Raw genomic sequence first — 25,610 nt, forward strand, 5'->3', positions numbered from 1 at the left:
TTATTTAATTAATAGAACAATTTGAGTAAAGGGAGATGTCAGCGCATTCTTTAACTGCTCTCTGAACTGAGTCTGGGTCAGTGCATAAATCGCAGTGTTTGTGCAGCAACTCAGGAGCTGCAGCATGAAGCCCAATTGTATCAGATAAACAGGTACTGATCGAACCATCGGCTCCAAATCCTGTATTCTTTGCCACATCGTATTCACCATTAACACAGCCCATAAAAGTATGAAATTGGCCGAGATAACGAGCAGCAAAATTATGGATTTCCTTCGATTCTCCAACTCCGAGTCTCTGCGACACTCCCTGCTGCTGTGGGCTCGGAGTCTCCTGCGACCTCTGCTGCTCACTAAAATGTGTCTGATGGTGAAAGCATTGAGCAGCAGAATCACCACAAACGGGACACATGGGGTTAGAATGTGATGGAGGAACTCGACTGTTGCCCAGACATGAGAGAAATAAACGTACATATTTGCATGACAAAACCAGGGTCTGTTCGCCTCCGAGTACCAACCTGTTAACATAAAATACCAGAAAATGTTCTTTAAGCAGCTCAGCACATTCACAGTTCCCAGAACCATAGCCGCCGTTTTCTCGGTGCAATATTTAATTTTCAGCTTCTGGCAGCAAATGGCCACAAATCGATCAAAGGTGAAGGTGACGGTAAACCAAACAGAACAGTCTGTAGCTGCATGAAGCAGGACAGCGTGGATATTACACATGCGTACGGCCAACAGGAATTGAAAATGTGTTACATAAACAATGGGAATGTGCCTCAAAATAAGGTCGAGGATAATGACAAGTAGATCCGCTGCTGCCATGGCCACTAAGTAGCGAGTGACACATTTGGAGAGCCCGCACTTACCCCGAGACAGGATCACAATCGTCATCAAGTTAACTGTGAGGAAGTGAAACAAACCAAGAAATTATACATCAGGCTGGGAACAAGGTTAACATTTTTGACTGAATACATATCGAGAGTTACAGATGTGTTCCTGTGCCCAATGATGCATTTAAATGGGTATACGTAAAAAAACAAAACTGAATGGTTGTTATTGGCTGGAAGGCGAGAGAGATTACATTGGAAAAGGGTTATGCTGAACTGAAATTGTTGAACTCAGTATTGATCACAATCCTGCAATCCCTCCTTTCCATGCCTAGTTTTTGGATCAATGATAGTGCGAGCGAGGTGGCAGCTGGGAAGGTGAGTTTCAGTTTAAAGTAACTTACCTTTTGTTTCGGTGGACACGGGGACTGCTGGGTAAGTAAACCTATATATTCGGGCAGTGGCTAATCCCGAAACACTACACGTGTAGTGTCTCCCACCCATCTTCCTCCTCTAACCAAAAAAAAAGGTACTCTTGTGTGGAGGGTTTGGTAAGATAAGGTTTTCCTTTTTCTTTAATCTCTGTTGTCAATTTAGTGCGGAGGGGATGGAAGCTAGGGCAGTTGCACGCTCCTCTTGCAGGATGTGGGAGGTAAGGTTCACCACTTGTGTCCCTGCTGACTTCACCTGTGAGAAGTGAACCCAACTCCAGCTCCTCGCAGACCGCGTTAGGGAATTGGAGCAGGAGCTGGATGAACTTCGGATCATTCAGGATGGTGAGGGGGCGATAGAGAGCAGTTACAGGGAAGTAGTGACACCTAAGTTACAGGATAAAGGTAGCTGGGTGACCGCCTGGGGAGGGAAAGGGAATAGGCGCACAGTGCAGGGATCCCCTGTGGCCATTCCCCTCAATATTAACTATACGATTTTGTACACGGTTGGGGGAACGACGTACTGGTGAAAGACACAGCGGCCAGGTCTCTGGCACTGAGCCTGGCTCTGTGACTCAGAAGGGAAGGGGGGAGAATAGGAGAGTGATAGTGATAGGAGATTCAATGGTTAGAGGAACAGACAGGAGTAACTGTGGTCGCGAACGAGACTCCCAGATGGTATGTTGCATCATGGGTGCCAGGGTCAGGGATGTCTCGGATCGAGTCTACAGGATACCTAAGGGGGAGGGGGAGCAGCCAGAGGTCGTGGTACATATCGGTACCAATGACATAGCTAGGAAAAGGGATGAGGACCTTAAAAGTAAATGTCGGGAGTTAGGCTGGAAGCTAAAAGGCAGGACGAGCAGAATAGTAATCTCAGGATTGATACCGGTGCCACGTGCTAGTGAGGCTAGAAACAGGGAGCGAGTGCAGCTGAACACGTGGCTGCAGAGCTGGTGGATGTGCTGGTGTAGGAGGGAGGGATTCAGATATGTTGATCATTGGGATAACTTCTGGGGAAGGTGGGACCTGTACAAGAGAGACGGGTTGCAACTTAACTGGAGGGACACCAATATCCTGGGCGGGATGTTTGCTAGAGCTCTTTGGGAGGGATTAAACTAGTTTGGCAGGGCGATGGGAACCGGAGCTACGGATCAGTGGAAGGGGTAGCTGTTGAACAGGCAGATACCGAGCGCAGAGAGTCTGTGAGGAAGGTTAGACAATTGACACGACAAAGTAGCAGCCAGTATGATGGGTTGAAGTGTGTCTATTTTAACGCAAGAAGTGTCAGGAATAAGGGTGATGAACTTAGAGCATGGATCACTACTTGGAGCTACGATGTTGTGGCCACTACGAGACTTGGATATCACAGGGGCAGGAATGGATGTTGGATGTTCCGGGGTTTAGATGTTTCAAAAGGAATAAGGAGGGAGTTAAAAGAGGTGGGGGAGTGGCATTGCTAATCAGGGATAGTATCACAGCTGCAGAAAGGGAGGTCGTCGAAGAGGGTTTGTCTACTGAGTCATTGTGGCTGTAAGTCAGAAACAGGAAAGGAGCAGTCACTTTGTTGGGAGTTTTCTATAGCCCCCCCAATAGCAACAGAGACATGGAGGAACAGATTGGGAGGCATATTTTGGAAAGGTGCAGAAGTAACAGGGTTGTTGTCATGGGTGACTTCAACTTCCCTAAGATTGATTGGAACCTCCATAGTGCAAATAGTTTGGATGGAGCAGTTTTTATCAGGTGTGTCCAGGGAGGTTTCCTGACTCAATATGTAGATCGGCCGACTAGAGGGGAGGCATTCTTGGATTTGGTGCTTGGCAACGAACCAGGCCAGGTGGCAGATCTCTCGGTGGGAGAGCATTTCGGTGATAGTGATCACAACTCCCTGACCTTTACCATAGTCATGGGGAGGGACAGGAGCAGACGGGAAGCGAAGATATTTAATTGGGGGATGGGGAATTACAATGCTATTAGCCAGGTTCTGGGGAGCATTAATTGGGAACAGATGCATTCAGGGAAATGCACGACAGAAATGTGGAGGTTGTTTAGGGAGCACTTGCTGCGACTGCTGGATAGGTTTGTCCCGATGAGGTAAGGAAGGGATGGCAGGGTAGAAGAAACTTGGATGACAAGAGATGTGGAATAGCTAGTCAAGAGGAAGAAGGAAGCTTACTTAAGGTTGAGGAAACAAGGATCAGACAGGGCTCTAGAGGGTTACAAGGTAGCCAGGAAGGAACTGAAGAATGGACTTAGGAGAGCTGGAAGGGGACATGAAAAAGTCTTGGCGGGTAGGATTAAGAAAACCCCAAGGCGTTCTACACTTATGTGAGGAACAAGAGGATGGCCAGAGTGAGGGTCAGGCCGATCAGGGATAGTGGAGGGAACTTGTGCCTGGAGTCGGAGGAGTTAAGGGAGGTCCTAAATGAATACTTTGCTTCAGTATTCACCAGTGAGAGGGATCTGGTCGTTTGTGAGAACAGCGTTAAACAGGCTGATATGCTCGAACAGGTTGAGGTTAAGAAGGAGGATATGCTGGAAATTGTGAATGATATGAGGACCGATAAGTCCTCGGGGCCAGACGGGATATACCCAAGGATATTACGGGAAACGAGGGAAGAGATTGCTGCGCTCACTGTCCACTGGAGTAGTATCGGATGATTTGAGGGTGGAAAATGTTATTCCCTTGTTCAAGAAAGGGAATAGGGATAACCCTGAGAATTATAGACCAGTCAGTCTTACGTCAGTAGTGGGCAAATTATTGGAGAGGATTCTGAGAGACAGGATTGATGATTATTTGGAAAAGCATGGTTTGAGTAGAGACAGTCAGCATTGCTTTGTGAGAGGCTGTTTATACCTCTCAAGCCTTCGTGAATTCTTTGAAGATGTGACAAAACACATTGATGAAGGAAGAGCAGTGGATGTGGTGTAAACGTATTTTAGCAAAGCGTTTGATAAGGTTCCCCATGGTAGGCTCATTCAGAATGTAAGGAGGCATGGGACACAGGGAAAGTTGGCTGTCTGGATGCAAAATTGGCTGGCCCATAGAAGACAGAGAGTGGTAGTAGTTGGAAAGTATTCAGCATGGAGCTCGGTGACCAGTGGTGTTCTGCAGGGATCTGTTCTGGGACCTCTGCTCTTTGTGATTTTTATAAATGACTTGGATGACGAAGTGGAAGGCTGGGTTTGCAAGTTTGCTGATGACACGAAGGTTGCTGGAGTTGTGGATAGTGTGGAAGGCTGTTATTGGTTGCAACGGGACATTGACAGGATGCAGAGCTGGGCTGAGAAGTGGCAGATGGTGTTCAACCTGGAAAAGTGTGAAGTGATTCATTTCGAAAGGTCGAATTTGAATGCAGAATGGAGGCTTAAAGACAGGATTCTTGGTCGTGTGGAGGAACAGAGGGATCTTGGTGTCCATGTCCATAGATCGCTCATAGTTGCCACCCAAGTTGAAAGGGTTGTTAAGAATGCATATGGTGTGTTGGCTTTCATTAACAGGGGGATTGAGTTTAAGAGCTGCGAGGTTATGCTGCAGTTCTATAAGGCCCTGGTTCGACCACATTTGGAATATTGTGTTCAGTTCTGATCGCCTCATTGTAGGAAGGATGTGGAAGCTTTAGAGAGGGTGTAGAGGAGATTTACCAGGATGCTGCCTGGACTGGAGGGCATGCCTTACGAAGAACGATTGAGGGAGCTTGGGCTTTTGTCATTGGAGTGAAAAAGGATGAGAGGTGACTTGATAGAGGGGTGCAAGATGATGAGAGGCATAGATCGAGTGGATAGCCAGAGACCTTTTCCCAGGGCGGAAAGGGCTATCACCAGAGGGCATAATTTTAAGGTGATTGGAGGAAGGTTTTGGGGAGATGTCAGAGGTAGATTTTTTACACAGAGAGTGTTGGGTGCGTGGAATGCGCTGCCAGTGCTGGTAGTAGAAGCAGATACATTAGGGATATTTAAGCGACTCTTGGATCGGTACATGGATGATAGTGGAATGAAGTGTAGGTAGGTAGTTTGATCTTAGAGTAGGTTAAAGGTTCGGCACAACATCGTGGGCCGAAGGGCCTGTACTGTGCTGTACTGTTCTATGTTCCATGTTCTAATCCAGGTTCCAGCGAAGGTCACTGATCGAAAACAACATTTTCCTGTTTCTTTCTGCACAGATGCTGCCAGCCCTGTCGAGTCCTTTCAGCATTTACTGTTATTATTCCAGATTTGTGGCTTCTGCAGCAATCTTGTGCATAAAGTTAAATATTGGACTGACTGAGAGATTCCCTCAACTGTGACAGGCAGCATATAATTCACTTATTCCAAAACAATGATTGGACATGAGTCCACTAAAACAAAATCAACGAAATAATTAATCCCAATTCTCGCTAAATTAACTGTAAACTAGGGATTAAAAATAACACTTGAAAGGAGTTTGGTGTGATATTTGATCAGCAGTGATCACTATCAGTGGTGGACCTTCTTTAGTTCCTGTGAGAGAGCTTTCTGTTGGAGATAGGTTTTAAATGAAATAATTCTGATTTGTGTTGGAAATAGAGTAAAAATATGGATTTAATGTGGAATAAGGAATGGATTAATGGGAAATAAAATAGCAGTATTATATTAAACATAAACATGATTTGTGCTGGGACCCCTGCTGCTTGTACTGTACATTAATGATTTAGATGTGAATATAGGAGGTATGATCAATAAGTTCAAAAATGACACAAAAATTGGTGGTGTCATAAATAGTGAGGAGGAAAGCCTCAGATTGCAGGACGATATAGATGGGCTGATAAGATGGGCAGAGTAGTGGCAAATGGAATTTAATCCTGAGAAGTGTGAGATGATGCAATTTGGGAGAACTAAAAAGACAATGGAATATACAATGGATGCTAGGACCCTGGCAAGTACAGAGGGTCAGTGGGACCTTGGATTACTTGTCCATAGATCCCTGAAGGCTACAGCACAGGTTATGATGGAGCTGTAGAAAACGCTAGTTAGGCCACAGCTGGAGTACTGTGTACAGTTCTGGGCACCACACTATAAGAAGGCAGTGACTTCACTGGAGATGTTGCAGAGGAGATTCACCAGGTTGTTGCCTGGGCTGGAGCATTTCAGCTATGAAGAGAGACTGGACAGGCTAGGGTTGTTGTCTTTTGAGCAGAGTAGGCTGAGGGGGGACATGATTGAGGTATGCATACTTGTGAGGGGCATTGATAGTTTAGATATGAAGAAACTTCTTCCCTTAGTGGAGAGACCAATAACCAGGGGGCATAGATTTAAGGTGACGTTCAGGAGGTTTAGAGGGGATTTGAGGATTTTCTTTTTCACCCAGAGTTGGTTGGAATCTAGTCCCCATTGCCTGAAGAGGTGGTGGAGGCAGGAACCCTCACAACATTTAATAAGTATTGAGATGAACACTTGAAAATACATGACATACAAGGCTATGGGCTAAGTGCTGGGAAATGGGATTAGAATAGTTCGGTGCTTGAGGGCCGGCACAGACACGATGGGCTGAAGAGCCTGTTTCTGCGCTGTCTTACTCTGTGACTGAAATAACAAGTTTTTAATGAATCAGCACCACTGTAAACATTGATAAGGACAGAAACGGAATTCAGGCGGTTTTTATATCAACACTGTGGTGAATGCCTGCTTTTTTCAGACAGAGGGAGCTATACAGTTACGTAGAAACCTAGAAAATAGGAGCAGGAACAGGCCATTTGGCCCTTCGAGCTTTCTCCGCCAATCATTAAGATCATGGCTGATCATCCAACTCCATAACCTGTTCAAGTAAAAGCTATGGGTACCCGCATGGGTCCTGTCTTTTTGTGGGATATGTCGAGCATTCTTTTCTCCAGTCCTGCTCAGGCCCCTCCCCCAACTCTTTTTCCGGTACATTGATGTCTGTATCGGTGCCGTTTCCTGCTCCCGGCCGAACTGGAAAACTTTATCAACTTTGCTTCCAATTTCCACCCTTCTCTCACCTTTACATGGTCCATCTCTGACACTTCCCTTCCCTTCCTCGACTTCTCTGTCTCCATCTCTGGGGATAGGTTGTCTACTAATATGCATTAGAAGCCCACCGACTCCCACAGCTACCTCGACTACACTTCTTCACATCCTACCTCCAGGAAGGACTCCATTCCATTCTCCCAGTTTCTCCGTCTCTGACACATTTGCTCTGATGATGCTATCTTCCATGACAGTGCTTCTGATATGACCTCCCTTTCCCTTAACCGAGGATTTCCCCCCACTGTTGACTGTGGGCCCTCAACCGTGTCCGGCCCATTCCCCGCACCTCTAATCTCACCCCTTCCCCTCCCTCCCAGAACTGTGACAGGGTTCCCCTTGTACTCACTTTCCACCCCATCAGCCTCCATATCCAAAGTATCATCCTCCGCCATTTCTGCCACCTCCAGCATGATGCCACTACCAGTCGCATCTTCCCCTCCCTTCCCCTGTCAGCATTCCGAAGGGATCGTTCCCTTGCAATACCCTGGTCCACTCCTCCATTACCCCCATCACCACGTCCCCGTCAAATGGCACCTTCCCCTGCAATCGTAGGAGGTGTAATACCTGCCAATTTACCTCCTCTCTCCTCACTATCCCAGGTCCCAAACACTCCTTTCAGGTGAAGCAGCGATTTACTTCTACTTCTTTCAATATAGTATACTGTATTCGCTGCTCACAGTGTGGTCTCCTCTACATTGGGGAGACCAAGCACAGACTGGGTGACCACTTTGCGGAACATCTCCACTTAGACCACAAGCAGGACCCTGAGCTTCCAGTTGCTTGCCATTTCAACACTCCCCCCTGCTCTCATGCTCACATCTCTGTCCTGTGATTGCTGCAGTGTTCCAGTGTACATCAACGCAAGCTCGAGGAACAGCATCTCATCTACCGATTAGGCACACTACAGCCTGCCGGACTGAAGATTGAGTTCAATAATTTCAGAGCATGACAGCCCCCCATTTTACTTTCATTTTTAGTTAATTTTTCTTCCTTTTGAACTTTCTTTTAAAAAAATGTTACAATCTTTTTTTTGCATTTATTTCATTTCATCTTAGTTTGTTCAGTTTGCTTACCCACTGTTTTTCTTTTTCAGGTTTGCACTTGCTGCTGTTCAATAGTCAGTGCATTAACACCTAATCTGTACTAATGCTTTGTCTTTCAACACACTATTAACATATTGTTTGCCTTTGCTCCGTGACCTTTTGGTCAGCTATGTGGCCTGGTCCAATCTACACCTCCTTTGTTATCTCCTGCCCCACTCCCACCTCACTTGATTATAACCTGTGACGTTTCTGATATTTGTCAGTTCCGAAGAAGGGTCACTGATCCAAAACGTTAACTCTGCTTCTCTTTTCACAGATGCTGCCAGACCTTCTGAGTGGTTCCAGCATTTCTTGTTTTTATTTCTGTAACCTGTTCCCGCGTTCCCCCATATCCTTTGATCCCTTTCACCCCAAGAGCTATATCTAACTCCTTCTTGAAAACATACAATGTTTTGGCCTCAACTGCTTTCTGTGGTAGCGAATTCCACAGGATCACCACTCTCTGGCTGAAGACATTTCTCCTCATCTCAGTCCTGAAAGGTTTACCCCGTATCCTTAGACCATGACCCCTGGTTCTGGGCTCCCCCACCATCGGGAACATCCTTCCTGCATCTACCCTGGCAAGTCCTGTTAGAATTGTATAGGTTTCTATAAGATTTCCCCATCACTCTTCTGAACTCCAGCGAATATAATCCCAACCGACTCAATCTCTCTGCATACGTCAGTCCTACCATCCCAGGAATCAGCCTGGTAAACCTTCGCTGCACTCCCTCTATAGCAACAACATCCTTCCTCAGGTAAGGAGACGAAAACTGCACATAATATTCCAGGTGTGACCTCACCAAGGCCCTGTTTAATTGCAGCAAGACATCCCTGCTCCTGTTCTCGAATCCTCACGCTACGAAGGCCAGTTAACTTTCCCAAGGCTCAGTTCTATAATTACTGCTATTTCGGATGTACATTAATGTCTTCAGATTTCGAGTACATTGCACAATGACAACATTTGTTGAAGACAGGAAACAGGAAGGTTTTGTGAAGTGTGAGAAAGATATTATTAAAAGTCAAGAATATATAGACATAGTGTTGGATAGGCAACGACAATTTAGATTTCCAGAGCATCTTGAACGTCATAAGACATCCCAAGTCGCTTGATACGAGCATTGCAAACGAAATACGAAGCTGAGCCACAGAAAGGGATATTTGGAGAGCTGACCGAAAGTTTGGACAGGGCTAGGTTTTAAAGAGTGTACTGAAGCAGAAAGGCATGAGAGAGAGGCGAAGAGGCTGAGGGACGCAATTCTGCAGCTCAAGGGCTAGGTAACTGAGGGAAGACCACCAGTGGTCGAACAATTAAAAGCAGGGATGTTGAAGAGGACAGTTGGTATCAGGTATCTCTGAGGTTGGTGAGGCAGGAGGCGATTAAAGAAATAGGGAAGGGCAAGGGCATGTCGAGATTTGATGACAAAGATGGGAACCCTAATTTCAAGATATTTCTTGATTCGGATCTAATGTAGGTCAGTAAGCACAGATTTGATAGGGGAATGGGAGGGAATTCGTGCGAGATAGTACATAATTTTGGATCACCTTAGGTCTATGGAGGGGAGAATGTGGGGGACCAGCCCGGTGTGTCTTGGAATATTCAAGTCTCGAGGTAGCAAAGGCATGAACGGGGGATTCAAAAGCAGACGAGATGAGGCAGGGAAGATGTCGGTCGATGTCATAGAGATGTAAATAGTTGGTCTTAGTGATGATGCAGATATATGGCCCCAAGCTCCTCTCGGAGTGAAATACGACGCCAAGTTTCCAAACAGCCTGGTTTAGTCTCAGACTGTTGCCCGAGTGAGGTATCGAGTCAGTAGCTCGGGAATGGTAGCGGGGAGCAAAAACAATGGCTCCAGCTGTCTCAATATTTTATTGGCAATAAACACCTGTGAGTTTACATACTTTGGTAAGATGAATGAGGAGAACCAACACAAGCTAAAATGCACAACTTTAAAGAGGGGCACAAAAACAACTGGTGGGGTTTATGCAGAAATCATTGAAGGTGGCCCGACAGCATAATAAACCAGATAATAAAGCATATAGGATCCTCAGACTTTGAATAGAGGCACAGTGGTTCAGTAGTTAGCACAGCAACCTCCCAAACTCAACAACCCGGGTTCCATGCTCGGTACTGCCCGTGCGAATTTTCGCCGGGCTCTGGTTTCCTCCCACAGCCAAAGACTTGTAGGTTGAAAGGTAAATTGGCCATTATAAATTGTCCCTCGTGTAAGTAGGTTGTAGGCAAATTGTGGGGATGTGGTCGGAATATGGAATTAATGTCGGATTAGTATAAATGTTTGTTGATGGTCGGCACAGACTAAGTGGGCCGAACGGCCTGTTCCAGTACTGTATCTCTAAATAAATAGAAGTACAAAATGCAGAAAGGTGTGCTATCTTATTAGGAGCATTGTGTCCAACGCTGGGCACCAGAATCTCTGAAGGATTTGGAGAGGATGGAGAAGAGATTTAGTAGAATGATTCTAGCGATCAGAAATGTTAACAAACAGTGAGCAGCATGGTAACGTACTTCAGGAGACCAGAGACTTGCTGGTGAAATAGGAAGGCACATGGGAGATGCATGTTAACACAGAGAAGTGTGACGTGATGTATTTTGGGAGGAAATATCAAGAAAGGCAATGAAAACTAAACAGTACTATTTTGATGTGGGTGCAGGAACAAAGATGATGGGGCTGTACACACAGACATCTCTGAAGATGACAGCAAAATATGTTTGAATTCTTATTCCATCATTGGACAGGTCGCAGATGGTGTTTTTGTCCAATTATGCGCACCACACTTTGGCAATGATGCAAAGGACATAGTGAAGATGCAGAGGTGGTTTACCAGAATGGTACCTGGTATCCGAGCATTCAATTGCATGGTCAGATTGGAAAAGCTGCTATTGAACTCTGGAGAAGTGAAAGGTGCAGGGAGATTCAACATAGAAGCTGAAAAAAATAAATGCTTTTGATAGAGCAATTAAGGCAAAAGTCTTTCCAGTCTCAGAAAGCTTAGTATCAAGAAGACACAAGGTAAAGATAATTGGCAAAGAAGCAAAGGCGAAATGAGTATAATTTTATTACTGAGCAAGCTGTTGGAATCTTTCATTCACTGCACGAAAACATGGCGGAAGCACATTCACTAATATCGTTCAAAAGGGAATTTAATAAGTACTTGAAAAGGAAAAAGCATGCAGGTGCCTGGGAAAAGAGAAGGGGAGTGGAACTGATTACATAGATGTTTCAAAGGGACAACATTGGCACAATGGGCAATGCACTACTGTGCAGCACAATATTTGATTGTATAAGCAAAGGACAAAAAAGAAAAGGAAAGAGAGGGGTGAAAGAGAAAAAGGCAGATATAGATAGAGAGACAGAGAGGTTTGTACCACTTTTCAGGTGTAGGGTTCACGTTTCACAATCTGTCCATGCCCATTCTTGCTGAGCCAGACGACACACAAATTTCGTGCTGTTTCCTCATTTCAGTGAATTCTATGTGCCACCCAGTTTGACCAGTGCTGCTGGCTGGTGGCATGCTTAACAGGGGGCAAAGTTGGCACTGCCTTTCTTGATACTTCCTCCCAAAATACATCACGTCACACTTCTCTGTGGTAACATGCATCTACCATGTGCCTTCTCATTTCACCAGCAAGTCTCTGGTCTCCTGAAGTACGTTACCATGTTGCTCACTGTTTCTCATCCCTGGAATCATTCTAATAAATCTCTTCTCTATCCTCTCCAAATCCTTCATTGTCTTCATAAATTCTGAGCACGTGTATCAGCCAGCCTCCTTCACTAAAAGGCGGTAATCACGCTGAAAGTAAAACTGCAGTGAATGCCAGGAGGTTAATGCTGCTGCTGAGTGTAGGTTCTGCAATTGGAGATAAGGCAAATTGAATAATCGGGCAGAGAGAGGCCTCTACGGTTCTTGGATGTAGATTTGGAGGCCTTTGGCATGGAGTTTGACAGAAGCCAAGATGCCATAATTTTGTGAGGGAAGGGGAGGAATCCGTCAAGGAATGGCCTCCAGAGGAAATGGAGCCGGTGACCAGAGAGGTCAATGCAAGAAATCTTTCCCCGAGGATCTGGCAGCAGAACCAGAAGAAGATTAATGTGCTCATGCGATTGGTAAATACCGGTAAATTCATATCTACATGACATCTCCTACCCAAAACTCCATAATCTCTCAGCCTACTTAATGCACTGCACGCCCAGCACTCACCCATCAGCAGTTGTTAGCATTCAGGAGTCACTCCTGACATTCAGATGCTCCCCCTTACCCTCACACAACTTTCTCTGAGTCCGGTCAGATAGCCATCTCTCGCAGCCTCCACATACCCCCCAGCTATTCAGCTATGGCAGGCACATCACAAAACACAGTGAAACATAATCACTGAGACAGTTCCCTCTCTCTTGTACTACAAGGTAGCCCATGTTTAAAGGGAGCAGCAGAGAAATGGCGGGGCGAAGCATACATTCAACCCTTGAGACTGAGAGAGAAGATGGGTCTCCACCTTTTTAGGACCATCTGTGATAGAGCCTGAAGCATCCTGCATCGCCGAGAGCATTCCTGACGACTATCCTTTCTTAACTTCCACCTCCCTCACAGCATGCTGTTTGAGATGATGTGCAGCTGCAGATGGTGGAACTATGGACCGCCTGCTTTCCATCTCACCCAAAATCCCTCACCCAAACATTCACTTTCCAGTGATACCCAAGAACTGCCAAGATTCCCAGCCACAGCCAGGACTCAAGGATGAAGAGAAACAGAAAGAGAGAGGGCAAAAGAGCAACAGCACAGCAATGACGATGAAGCCCTGTAACTTGGTCTGACATTCGCCCGAACCAACTCAAATACTTGCACAGTCTTTAACTAGGACGTTAGTATGCAGTCTAAAACTGCACGTAGTGAATCGCCGAGCCCAAGTGGGCTGCAGTCAGGCCTGGAGAAAGGAAACATCATCTGCCAGCTCAGTGAAGGGCGACATCACAAATAAATTACAATACACGTCACTCAGATAAGCATTTGATTAGGCAGTATACAGTAGACTGCTGATGGGCATTCACACTGAAGAGCTTTGCGCATTTGCAGGCCTTGCAGGCACTCCGTTGCCACTGTCAAGCAGCACGGTGCAGTCCGACACCAACGTCGCACTGGTCATTGTGCAGAGCTCGAAGCTATTCCTTAATCTGCGGAAGTGGCTGTTAACTCCATGACAGCACGAGAGGAGTAAGCTGTGGTACAGCGGCTAGTGGCCGTTGCCTGAGGTTCCACTGCAGCACAGGTGGCAGACATCCAATGGAACAGTGCTGTTGTGGAAGCGCAGACAGAGGTCAAGAGATTATTGCTTGCTACCATGCAGTTCAGACTGCTCCTATCATGACTGCAGATCTCAGTGCTGATAGGCTCCCACCCCATTCCGGAAATCTGTACTCCAAAAGAATATTGGAATAGCGAAGATACCGCCAGGGAAAGTAGTAGTGGCTTTGTAGAGCACGAACATGCTGCCCTCTCTCAGGATGTCAGTATTTGTTCTCCCTTCAATGCCACACCGGCAGTGCCATTGCTGTTGCCTGTCAGCCAGCCGAGGTTGCTGTTGCCATGTAGAGATGGTGCAGTCCAAATACCAATCCTCAAGGCCCAGAGCTGTTCGAATGCGTCCTGCACGGCCAACTGCAGTTTTCCCCGGTGAAATTCAACAGCCGACCCCCAGCTTTGCTGGGAGAACTGTGTAGAAGCACTAGGCAAGTCGAGTGAATCCACAAGACAGGCAGAAAGGCAACAGAGGAACAGAGGAAGATAACAACAGGAGTGAGACATTCAGCCCCTCGAGCCTGTCCCACCATTCAATGCGATCATGGGTGATCCACGGCCTTTGGCCCATATCCCTTAATATCTTTGCGTAGCAAAAATCTATCCATCTCAGATTTAAAATTAACAACTGTTCTAGCTTCAACTGCTGTTTGTGGGAGAGAGTTCCAAACCTCTTCCACCCTTTGTGTGAAGAAGTGCTTCCTAAAATATCTCTTGAACGGTCTGGTCCTAATCTTTAGACAAAGTCCCCTAGTTTTTGAATCTCCAACCAGTGGAAATAGTTTATCTTTAGCTTGCCTGTCTTTTCCTGTTAATAACTTGAAGACTTAGATCAGATCACTCCTTAACCTTCTAAATTCTAGCGAAAACAGGCCTAATTTTTGTAATGTCTCTTCGTAACTTACATCCTGTCGTCCAGGTATCATTCTTGTAAACCTACGTCGCACTCCCTCCAAGGCCAAGATTTCCTTCCTAAGGTGTGGTGCCCAGAACTGCTCACAGTACTCCAAATGGGGTCTAAGCAGGGTTTTGGACAGCTGCAGCATAACCTCCGTGCCATTAAACACAGGAGTGAATAGTTGAGTTTTTTTGTATAATATAAATGTATTGTTGTATAAAGTTGTTAAAGAAAAGGTTTTTGTTCATGGTGTCTGTACTTTTGGGTGAATAGAATTAGCTTAACTTTATTCTTCAAACAGACACCAGCACATTATTTAAAGTAATCAGTTTTAAACCAATATATAAAAAAACAAATATTGCTGTTACAATTAATCCGAAAGCATTGATTGATAGATATAAATGTTGTACATCTTAAATTATTTATGCCTAATTCTGTAGCTTGAATTTAGCATTCACAATGTAAATGTACTGTGTGTAATGATAATATATTACCCGTGCCAACAAAAATGAACTGCGAACTCTCATGACCTTCAAACAGCCGAGCAGATTTCGTCAAAAAATCAAATTGTCTGGGTCAGCACAAAGAGATGATAACTGAATCGAAAAGAGATGTTCACAGATGCTGGGAGAAATCCTATCACCTCAAGGCCCAAATAAAATAACGGAGCAACTGACTTCACAAGTGAAAACAAGAAATGCTGGAAATACTCAGCAGGTCTGGCAGCATCTGTGGAGAGAGAAGCAGAGTTAACGTTTCAGGTCAGCGACCCTTTTTCAGACTTCACAAGGTCTGAGCCAACCATGCGGCCAAAGACAAGGTGGTCTGGTGGTCAGAAGGGTTACAAATCGAGGTCTGCTGTGCCTCAACTGCAAAGAACAAGAATATTCCCAGCAGTGAAACTCCATTAGAAAATGGCATTAGAAAAGTTCCAAATCATGGCGTGGAGAGAAAACAAATGGACCAGATAGACTGAGAGGGTTTTATGTCACCCGTGATATAAAATTTGATTGGAAAGCCTAACCGTGAGAGCAGTATAATCACTGCCTGATTTTGTTTTCCTTTTTTAAGCATATCTCATTATTTCTTCAAGAATTTTCCTGAGTTTCTACATCAAGTATCCTGTTGCTATATTGGTCATATTCATGTTGGGACAAGAGTTCAGAGTGAGACTCAAAAACGAAAATCTCACTTAAATGGGATTTTGTTGCAAAAAGGTGCCCGGCAGATGCTGTGATGGGCGGCTCGGATGGAGCTAATCGTGGATAATGGTGGATATATAGGAATACTAATGAACAAAAGGCTGACAAGTCCCCAGGACCTGATGCTCTACATCCAAGTGTCTGAAATGAAGTGGTTGCAGAGATAGCAGATGCATTGGTTGCAATATTTCAAAATTCCCTAGATTGTGGAAAGGTCCCAGTGGATTGTAAAACCGCAAAGAAATATCTCTGTTCAAGAAACAAAAAAAGAGACATAAAGCAGCAAACCACCGGCGTAGCATCCGTCATTGGGAAAATGCTAGAATCTGTGAAAAAAAAACATAGTTGCAGGGCATCTCGAAAATCACAATCCAATCAGGCAGAGACAACGTGCTTTTGTGAAATGGAAATCGTCCTTGATACATTTATAAGGGCTATTTGAGATTGTCTCAGGCAGAATGGATAAAAAGGAATCAGCAGATGTAGTGTATTTGCACTTCCAAAGGCATTCGTTAAGGTGCTACATAAATAAGGTTACTACACAAGCTAAGAGCTCATGGTGTTGGGTGTGATACATTGCATTGGATAGAGAACTGTATAACTAAGGGAAACAGAAACTCAGGATAAACTGGTCATTTTCAGTGGCAAACTGCAACTAGTAGAGTGTCATAGCATTCAGTGCTGTGGTTCGACTATTTACCATCTATATTAATGACTTGGATGAAAGGGACGAATATATTGGCTTTTATTTTATTGGAGCTATATTGGCTAATTACAGGAAGATAGGTAAGAAAGCAGATTGGTAATAGGGGACAAAGAGTCTTCAAAGAAAGATTGTGCAATGGCATATAGATATGACAGGTGAGAGGGATAAATTGGTAAATGGACAATAATGTGGGAACATGTGAGATCGTCCACATTTGGTCGGAAGAATAGGAAAGTAGAATAGCATTTAAATGGAAGAGAATGCAGAATGCTGCAGCACAGAGTGAGCTGGGTGTCCTTGCGCATGAATCACAAAATGTCAGCACGCATGTACAACAAGTAATTAGTAAGGCAAATGGAATGCTGGTGATTACCACAAGGGCGTGAAGTATAAAAACAGGAATTATTGCTGCAACATTTAAGGGAACAGGTGAGCCTGCAAATTTAATGCTGTGTGCAGTTTTGGTCACCTTATTTAAGAGGTTCATACTCGCATTGGCAGACATTCAAAGAAGATTCATCAGGGTGATTCCTGCGAAGAGGCGTCTGTCTTATGAGAAAAGGTTGAGCAGGTTGGGCCACTAATCATTGGAGTTTACAAGATTGAGTGGTGATCTTATTGAGCCCTGTCCGTTTCTGAAGGGGTTAACAGCGACGACGCTGAGAAGCTGTTTCCCCATGTGGTGGAATCCCAAACGAGGGAGCATCGTTTCAAATTATGGAATCTCCCCTTTAAAAAGATGATGAGTATCAATTTCTTCTGTCGGAGAATCTTTACAGTTTGTAATGCTCTTGCATAGGGAGCTGTGGCAGCTGAGTCATTGACTATATTGAAAACTGAGTTGAGGCCCCAGCACAGATCCCTGTGGCACACCACTCGTTACATCGTGCCGACCCAAAAATGATCCAGTTATGCCGACTCTCGGTTTCCTGCTGGCTAACCAATCGTTTATCCATGCCAATATGTGACCCGCTACACCATGAACTTTTGTTTTCTACAGTAAGCTTTGAGGTGGCACCTTATCGAGTGTCTTCTGAAAATCTAAGTACAATACATCCACCGGATCCTCTTCAGCCACAACACATGTAACTCCCTCAAAGAACTTCAATAAATTGGTTAAACATGATTTCACTTTCAGAAAACCATCTTGACCCTGCCTGATTTCCTTGATTTTTTTCTAAATGCCCTGCAATAACGTCTTTAATAATAGTGTCGTACATTTTCCCTAAGACAGATGTTAAGCTAACTCGCCTGTAGTTTCCTGCTTTCCGCCTCCCTCCCTTTTTGAATAAAGTTACAGTCTCTATTTTCCAATCTCAAGGAACCTTCCCCATTCTAGGGTATCTTGGAAAATTAAAACTAACGCACAAATTGTCTCACTAGCCGCTTCTTATATCAACATAGGATGAAGTTCTTCAGGACCCGGGATTTGTCAGCTCCAGCAATTTGTTCAGTACCAGTTCCCTCGTGATCATAACTTTCTTGAGTTCATAAATCCCTTCCATGTCCTGACTTACAGCTAATACTGGGATGTTACTTGTATCCTCACTAGTGAAGGCAAACGTAAAATATCTGTTCAATTCATCTGCCATCTCCTTATTATCCATTATTCATTCCCAGAATCACTTTCTATAGGACCAACGCTGACTTTGTTAACTCGTTTCTTTGTTCAATATCTATAGAAACACTCTTACCGTCTATCCTTATATTTCTAGCAAGTTTTCTCTCGAACCGTCAGGGGAGGGAAAGGGAATAAGCCCACAGTGCAGCGATCCCCTGTGGCCGTCCCCATCAATAATAAGTATACCGTTTTGGAACGGTTGAGGGAGACGACCGACCAGGGGAAACCCACAGTGGCCAGATCTCTGGCACTGAGCCTGGCCCAGTGGCTCAGAAGGGAAGGGGGAGAATAGGAGAGCGACAGTGATAGTATATTCAGTGGTTAGAGGAACAGACAGGAGATTCAGTGGTCGCGAACGAGACCCACAGATGGTATGTTGCCTCCCGGGTGCCAGGGTCAGGGATGTCTCGGATCGAGTCTGCAGGATTCTTCAGGGGGAGGGGGAGCAGCCAGAGGTCGTGGTACATACCGGTGCCAATGACATGGTAGGAAAAGGGATGAGGACTTGAAAAGCGAATATAGGGAGTTAGGTTGGAAGCTGAAAGGCAGGACGAGCAGAGTAGTATTCTCAGGATTGAAAACCGGTGCCACGTGCTAGTGAGGCTAGAAACAGCGAGAGAGAGCAGCTGAACACGTGGCTGCAGAACTGGTGCAGGAGGGAGGGATTCAGATATGCAGATCATTGGGATACCTTCTGGGGAAGGTGGGACCTGCACAAGAAGGACGGTTGCATCTGAACTTGAGAGGCACAAATATCCTGGGCAGGAGGTTTGCTAGCGCTCTTCGGGAGGGTTTGAACTAGTTTGGCAAGGAGATGGGAACCGGAGCTACGGATCAGTGGATGGGGTAGCTGTTGAACAGGCAGATACCGAGTGCAGAGAGTCTGTGAGGAAGGTTAGACAGGTGACAGGGCAAAGTTGCGTCCAGTATGATGGGTTGAAGTGTGTCTATTTTAACGCAAGAAGTGTCAGGAATAAGGGTGATGAACTAAGAGCATGGATCAGTACTTGGAGCTACGATGTTGTGGCCATTACGGAGACGTGGATATCACAGGGGCAGGAATGGATGTTGGATGTTCCGGGGTTTAGATGTTTCAAAAGGAATAGGGAGGGAGGTAAAAGAGGTGGGGGAGTGACATTACTAATCAGGGATAGTATCATAGCTGCAGAAAGGGAGGTCGTCGAGCAGTGTTTGTCTACTGAGTCATTATGGGTGGAAGTCAGAAACAGGAAAGGAGCAGTCACTTTGTTGGGAGTTTTCTATAGCCCCCCCCCCAATAGCAACAGAGACACGGAGGAACAGATTGGGAGGCATATTTTGGAAAGGTGCAGAAGTAACAGGGTTGTTGTCATGGGTGACATCAACTTCCCTAATATTGCTTGGAACCTCCTTAGTGCAAATAGTTTGGATGGAGCAGCTTTGGTCATGTGTGTCCAGGAAGGTTTCCCGACTCAATATGTAGATAGGCTGAGTAGAGGGGAGGCTATGTTGGACTTGGTTCTTGGCAACAAACCAGGCCAGGTGGCAGTTCTCTCGGTGGGAGAGCATTTCGGTGATAGTGATCACAACTCCCTGACCTTTGCGATAGTCATGGAGAGGGACAGGAGCAGGCGGGATGGGAATATATTCAATTGGGGGGGGGGGGGAATTACAATGCTATTAGGCAGGAACTGGGGAGCATAAATTGGGAACAAATGTTCTCAGGGAAATGCACGACAGAAATGTGGAGGTTGGTTAGGGAGCACTTGCTGCGACTGCTGGATAGGTTTGCCCGATGAGACAGGGAAGGGATGGTAGGGTGAAGGAACCTTGAATGACAAGAGATGTGGAACAGTTAGTCAAGAGGAAGGAGGAAGCTTACTGAAGGTTGAGGAAGCAAGGATCAGACAGGGCTCTAGAGGGTTACAAGGTAGCCAGGAAGGAACTGAAAAATGGACTTAGGAGAGCTAGAAGGGGACATGAAAAAGTCTTGGTGGGTAGGAATAAGGAAAATTCCAAGGCGTTCTACACTTATGTGAGGAAGAAGAGGATGGCTAGAGTGAGGGTCCGGCCGATCAGGGCTTGTGAAGGGAACTTGTGCCTGGAGTCAGAGGAGGTAGGAGAGGTCCTAAATGAATACTTTGCTTCAGTATTCACTAGTGAGAGGGACCTGGTCGTTTGTGAGGACAGCGTGGAACAGGTTGATGTTAAGACGGAGGATGTGCTGGAAATTGTGAATGATATGAGGACGGATAAGTCCCCGAGGCCAGACGAGATATACCCAAGGCTATTATGGGAAGCGAGGGAAGAGATTGCTGCGCCTTTGGCGATGATCTTTGCGGCTTTACTGTCCACTGGAGTAGTACCAGATGATTGGAGGGTGGCAAATGTCGTTCCCTTGTTCAAGCAAGGGAATAGAGCTAACCCTGGGAATTATAGACCAGTCAGTCTTACATCGGTAGTGGGGAAATTATTGGAGAGGATTCTGAGAGACAGGATTTATGATTATTTAGAAAAGCATGGTTTGATTAGAGACAGTCAGCATGGCTATGTGAGGGGCAGGTCATGCCTCACAAGCCTTATTGAATTCTTTGAAGATGTGACAAAACACATTGATGAAGGAAGAGCAGTGGATGTGGTGTATATGGATTTTAGCAAGGCTTTTGATAAGGTTCCCCATGGTAAGCTCATTCAGAAAGTAAGGAAGCATGGGATTCTGGGAAGGTTGGCTGTTTGGATACAAAATTGGCTGGCCCATAGAAGTCAGAGGGTGTTAGTAAATGGAAAGTATTCAGCATGGAGCTCGGTGACCAGTGGTGTTCTGCAGGGATCTGTTCTGGGACCTCTGCTCTTTGTGATTTTTATAAATGACTTGGATGAGGAAGTGGAAGGCTGGGTTAGCAAGTTTTCCGATGACACGATGGTTGCTGGAGTTGTGGATAGTGTGGAAGGCTGTTGTAGGTTGCAACGGGACATTGACAGGATGCAGAGCTGGGCTGAGAAGTGGCAGATGGAGTTCAACCTGGAAAAGTGTGAAGTGATTCATTTTGGTAGGTCGAATTTGAATGCGGAATACAGGCTTCAAGACAGGTTTCTTGTTCGTGTGGACGAACAGAGGGATCTTGGGGTCCATGTCCACAGATCGCTCAAAGTTGCCACCCAAGTTGATAGGGTTGTTAAGAAGGTGTATGGTGTGTTGGCTTTCATTAACAGGGGGATTGAGTTTAAAAGCCGCGAGGTTATGCTGCAGCTCGATAAGGCCCTGGTTCTATCACACTTGGAATATTGTGTTCAGTTCTGGTCGCCTCATTTTCGGAAGCATGTGTGCGCTTTAGCGAGGGTGGAGAGGAGATTTACCAGGATGCTGCTTGGACTGGAGGGCATGTTCTACGAAGAAAGATTGAGGGAGCTAGGACTTTTCTCATTGGAGCGAAGAAGGATGAGAGGTGACTTGATAGAGGGGTACAAGATGATGAAAGTCATAGATAGAGTGGATAGCCAGAAACTTTCTCCCAGGACAGAAAGGGCTATCATCATGGGGCATAATTTTAAGGTGATTGGGGGAATGTTTTGGGGAGATGTCAGAGGTAGGTTCTTTACACAGAGAGTGGTGGGTGCGTGGAATGAGCTGCCAGCGGTGGTAGTAGAAGAAGATACATTATGGGCATCTAAGCGACTCTTGGACAGGTACATGGATGATAGTAGAATGAAGGGTAGGTAGTTAGTTTGATCTTCGTGTAAGTTAAAGGTCCGGCACAACATCGTGGGCTGAAGGGCCTCTACTGTACTGTTCTATGTTCTATGTTCTATGTTCATCTATCTTTTCGTCGTTCTTTGCTGTTTTTTTATATTCTGTGCATGCGTCTGGCATGTCTCCAATCTTTCCCCAAATATAGGCATTTTCTGTAATGTTGACACTATCTTTAACTATTTTAGTTATGATCGGATGGCAGGTCCCATGGTTGGAATTTTTCTTTCTCGTTGAAATGTATCTATTCTGTGTATTCTGAAATATCCCTTTAAATGTCTGACAATGCATCCCTATTGATCTATCCCTCAACATGATTTTCTGCCCACCTGAGCGAGCTCTGCTTTCATGCCCTCATAATTTCCCTTATTTAAGTTTGTAATAATAGTTTTGGACACACTCTTCTCTCCCTCAAGCTGAATATCAAATTCAATCGCTGCTACCCAAGAGCGCCTTAAATATGAGGTCATTACCTAATCCTATCTCGTTGCTCAATACCAAAATGCCATGTGCCCTTCAATTATCAGGTCCCAATCTGTGTCGTCCTGCAGCCATGTCCCTGTAATGGAATGCAGCCACGTTCCACTTGAGGGCAAGAACATTGGGCACAGGATTCCCATCTCCTGTGTAAATAAGATTTGGAAGACAAGTCAAAAGCAAACACTAAGGCATCATTTACTGCCACCTTCATTAGTACTGGACAGATTGTTAGCAAATCAAGAAAAGAGGAAACTATGCAGGTGCAGAACTACCACCATTTCTGACTGGACAGAAAGTCAGATTAACCCATCCACAGGCAAGGATGTAGTCTCCCTTGGCAGTGCCAAAAATGAAAAACACCTGGATTGTATTATGTAACCACACCTAATGGAACACAGGAACATAGAGGCATAGGAAATAAGAGTAGGAGTAGGCCCCTCGAGATTGCTGCATCATTCAACCAGATCACGGTTTATCTTCTGTCTGAATGCCACTTTACCGCACTATCACTGAAGGCACTGGATTATTTAGATTAGATTAGATTAGAGATACAGCACTGCAACAGGCCCTTTCGGCCCACCGAGTCTGTGCCGAACATCAACCACCCATTTATACTAATCCTACACTAATCCCATATTCCGACCAAACATCCCCACCTGTCCCTATATTTCCCTACCACCTACCTATACTAGTGACAATTTATAATGGCCAATTTACCTATCAACCTGCAAGTCTTTTGGCTTGTGGGAGGAAACCGGAGCACCCGGAGAAAACCCACGCAGACACAGGGAGAACTTGCAAACTCCACACAGGCAGTACCCGGAATCGAACCCGGGTCCCTGGAGCTGTGAGGCTGCGGTGCTAACCACTGCGCCACTGTGCTACAAAAGCTATGGGCCTTGACAATATTCCGGTAATAGTACTGAAGACCTGTGCTCCAGAACTTGCCGTGCCCCTAGCCAAGCTGTTCCAGCACGGCTACAACACTGCCATCTGCCCTGCAAAGTGGAAAATTACCCAGGTATATCCTGTACACAAAAAGCAGGACAAATCAAACCCAGCCAATTAGCGCCCCATCAGCCTACTCTCAATCATCAGTAATGTGATGGAAGGTGTCTTCAACAGTGCCATCAAGCAGCACTTGCTTAGCAATAACCTGCTGAGTGACGCTCAGTTTGGGTTTCGCCAGGCTCACTCAGCTCCGGACCTCATTACAGCCTTGGTTCAAACATGGGCAAAAGAGCTGAAATCAAGAGGTGAGGTGAGAGTGACTGCCCTTGACATCAAGGCAGCATTTGATCGAGTATGGCATCAAGGAGCCCTCGCAAAACTGAGGTCAATGGGACTCAGGGGGGAAAAAACAACGCTGCCTGGAGTTACACCTAGCGCAAAGAAAGATGGTTGTGGTTGTTGGAGGTCAATCATCTGAGCTCCAGGACATCACTGTAGGAGTTGCTCAGGGTAGTGTCCTAGGCCTAACCATCTTCAGCTGCTTCATCAATGACCTTCCTTCAATCATAATGTCAGAAGTGGGGATGTTCGCTGGTGCTGGCACAATGTTCCTAAGCCCTCCCTGAATGTATGCAGCAGCTCACAAACCAACCTCCAGAAAAAAATCTACAGCACCTTAAATAACTTGGCATCAGCAAAGGTAAGTCAATAGCTCGTCACCTGTAAACTGTATGCCTGGAACGGGCGTTCGGTGGACATGCAGAGACAGACCAAATTTCAATGATGTGCATCAAAGTTGTTAGAACACCCTGCCCAACATGGAGGCCCACACGGATACACCAGAAGTGGCTGGCTGCTTGTGTTGCACCATATTGTGTTTTATAATCTTTGCACCACCAGAAAAATGGCTTCATCCTTCAATGAAGCCCAGAATCATGGCCATGGAGAGATACAGATGAAAAGAAGTTATCTTTCAAAAGAGATTTGCGATATATACTGAAAAGGAACAACTCACAGGGATATGGGAAATGGACAGAGAAATTGGAGTAATAGGAGGGGCAAGGACATGGAGGGGTTCAAACACAAGGATGGGAATGGGAATATTGAGGTGCTGCTAGACCAGGAACCAATGCATTTCGCTGAGAACATGTGGATGGGTGTATGTGGTTTGGTGTGATTTAGTATTAGAGATTTGAAACTCCTGTGGTGCACGAGAGGTTGTAACTGTGAGTCTCACCAGTATAGTTTTGGAATAGGCGAATCTGGATTTAAGAAATGCAATGATAAGGGTTTATACAACAGATGGGCTGAGCAGGAGTGCGATATTTTGCAGGTGGTAGGAGTCAGTATTGATGGCGGCGATAATATGTGATTTGAAGTCAGCGTAAGGTCAAAATGATTGCCAAGGTTGCAAACAGTTGCTCCAGCCTCAGATATTGTCAAGTGAGTGGGATTGAGCCCTTGGTTAGTGAGTTGACTTTGTACCAGAAATCAAAGAAATGGCTTCCATTTCCTCAATATTGAAACAGCAGAGATTGTAATAGAATGACTCGTGGTATATAAATATAATAACTGGACTGAGAGACTTACCAGGGACACCAAACATAGCGAGGATGGGATAGTAAATGTGTTGAATAATCATAAGTGCATATTTGATCCGGAATTCTAATGTTAGCGAATGATAATAGGCAGAAAGAAAATGAAACCAATAAGTTATACTTCTGCTCATTGCTGCCACATTCCAATCTTCCATTCTTATATTCTGGTCAACTGTTGTAACTTTCCAGACTTCTGCTCCCAGATTCGGGCCCATTGTTGTCGCATTCCAGTCCATTGATCTCAGGTTCTGGCCCATTGTCGCAATAATCCAATATATTCTTCTCAGATACTGACTTATCCTCTCCCTCTATCTCTAGCCACTGAATCCTGTTATCACCGGGGATGATGCTAACGTTGGTACAATGGGATAACACATTGCAAAGAGTCCTTTATTAATGGAACATGGTATCCCCCAGCGACACGATTAATGAGAATGGAGACAGATATTAATTACAGTCACTGAACAAACAGGTTCAGTTAATCTCTTTCAATGCAACACTTTTTCATCGAGTCATAGAGATATACAGCACAGAAAGAGGCCCGACAACCCATCGTGTCAGTACCAGCCATCAAGCATATAGCTATTTAAATTATATCATCTCTCCCCTCAGCCCAGGCAAAATCCTGGTGAATCTCATCTGCACCCTCTCCAGTGCAATCACATCCTTCCTATGGCGTGGGGCCAAAAAATGTACAAAGTGCCCCAGCTGAGGCCTAACTAGCGTTTTATACAGCTCCCTCATAACCTCCCTGCTCCTATATGCTAT

At 45.3% G+C, this 25,610-nt stretch overlaps 1 protein-coding gene across 1 annotated transcript; it reads right to left on the minus strand.

The window, feature by feature from the left end:
- Window positions 1–25,099, minus strand: LOC137382948 (probable G-protein coupled receptor 139). The gene is made up of 2 exons (XM_068055524.1): window positions 24,835–25,099; window positions 1–899 (listed from the first exon to the last, which is right to left on the minus strand). Exons 1-2 carry the CDS (start codon window positions 25,097–25,099, stop codon window positions 1–3), a joined length of 1,164 nt encoding a protein of 387 aa, XP_067911625.1.
- Window positions 25,100–25,610: the final 511 nt, after the last annotated feature.

Source organism: Heterodontus francisci, chromosome 23 (genome assembly GCF_036365525.1).
Source record: "Heterodontus francisci isolate sHetFra1 chromosome 23, sHetFra1.hap1, whole genome shotgun sequence".
Lineage (NCBI taxonomy): Eukaryota > Metazoa > Chordata > Chondrichthyes > Heterodontiformes > Heterodontidae > Heterodontus > Heterodontus francisci.

Bases quoted from the DNA above. Each gene is read 5' to 3' on its own strand.
- LOC137382948 (XM_068055524.1), bottom strand. From the start codon at position 25,099: ATGGGCCAGAACCTGAGATCAATGGACTGGAATGCGACAACAATGGGC. The intron at 900-24,834 runs GTAAGTCTCTCA...ACTTCCTCACAG, and splicing joins CGCTATGTTTGGTGTCCCTG to TTAACTTGATGACGATTGTG.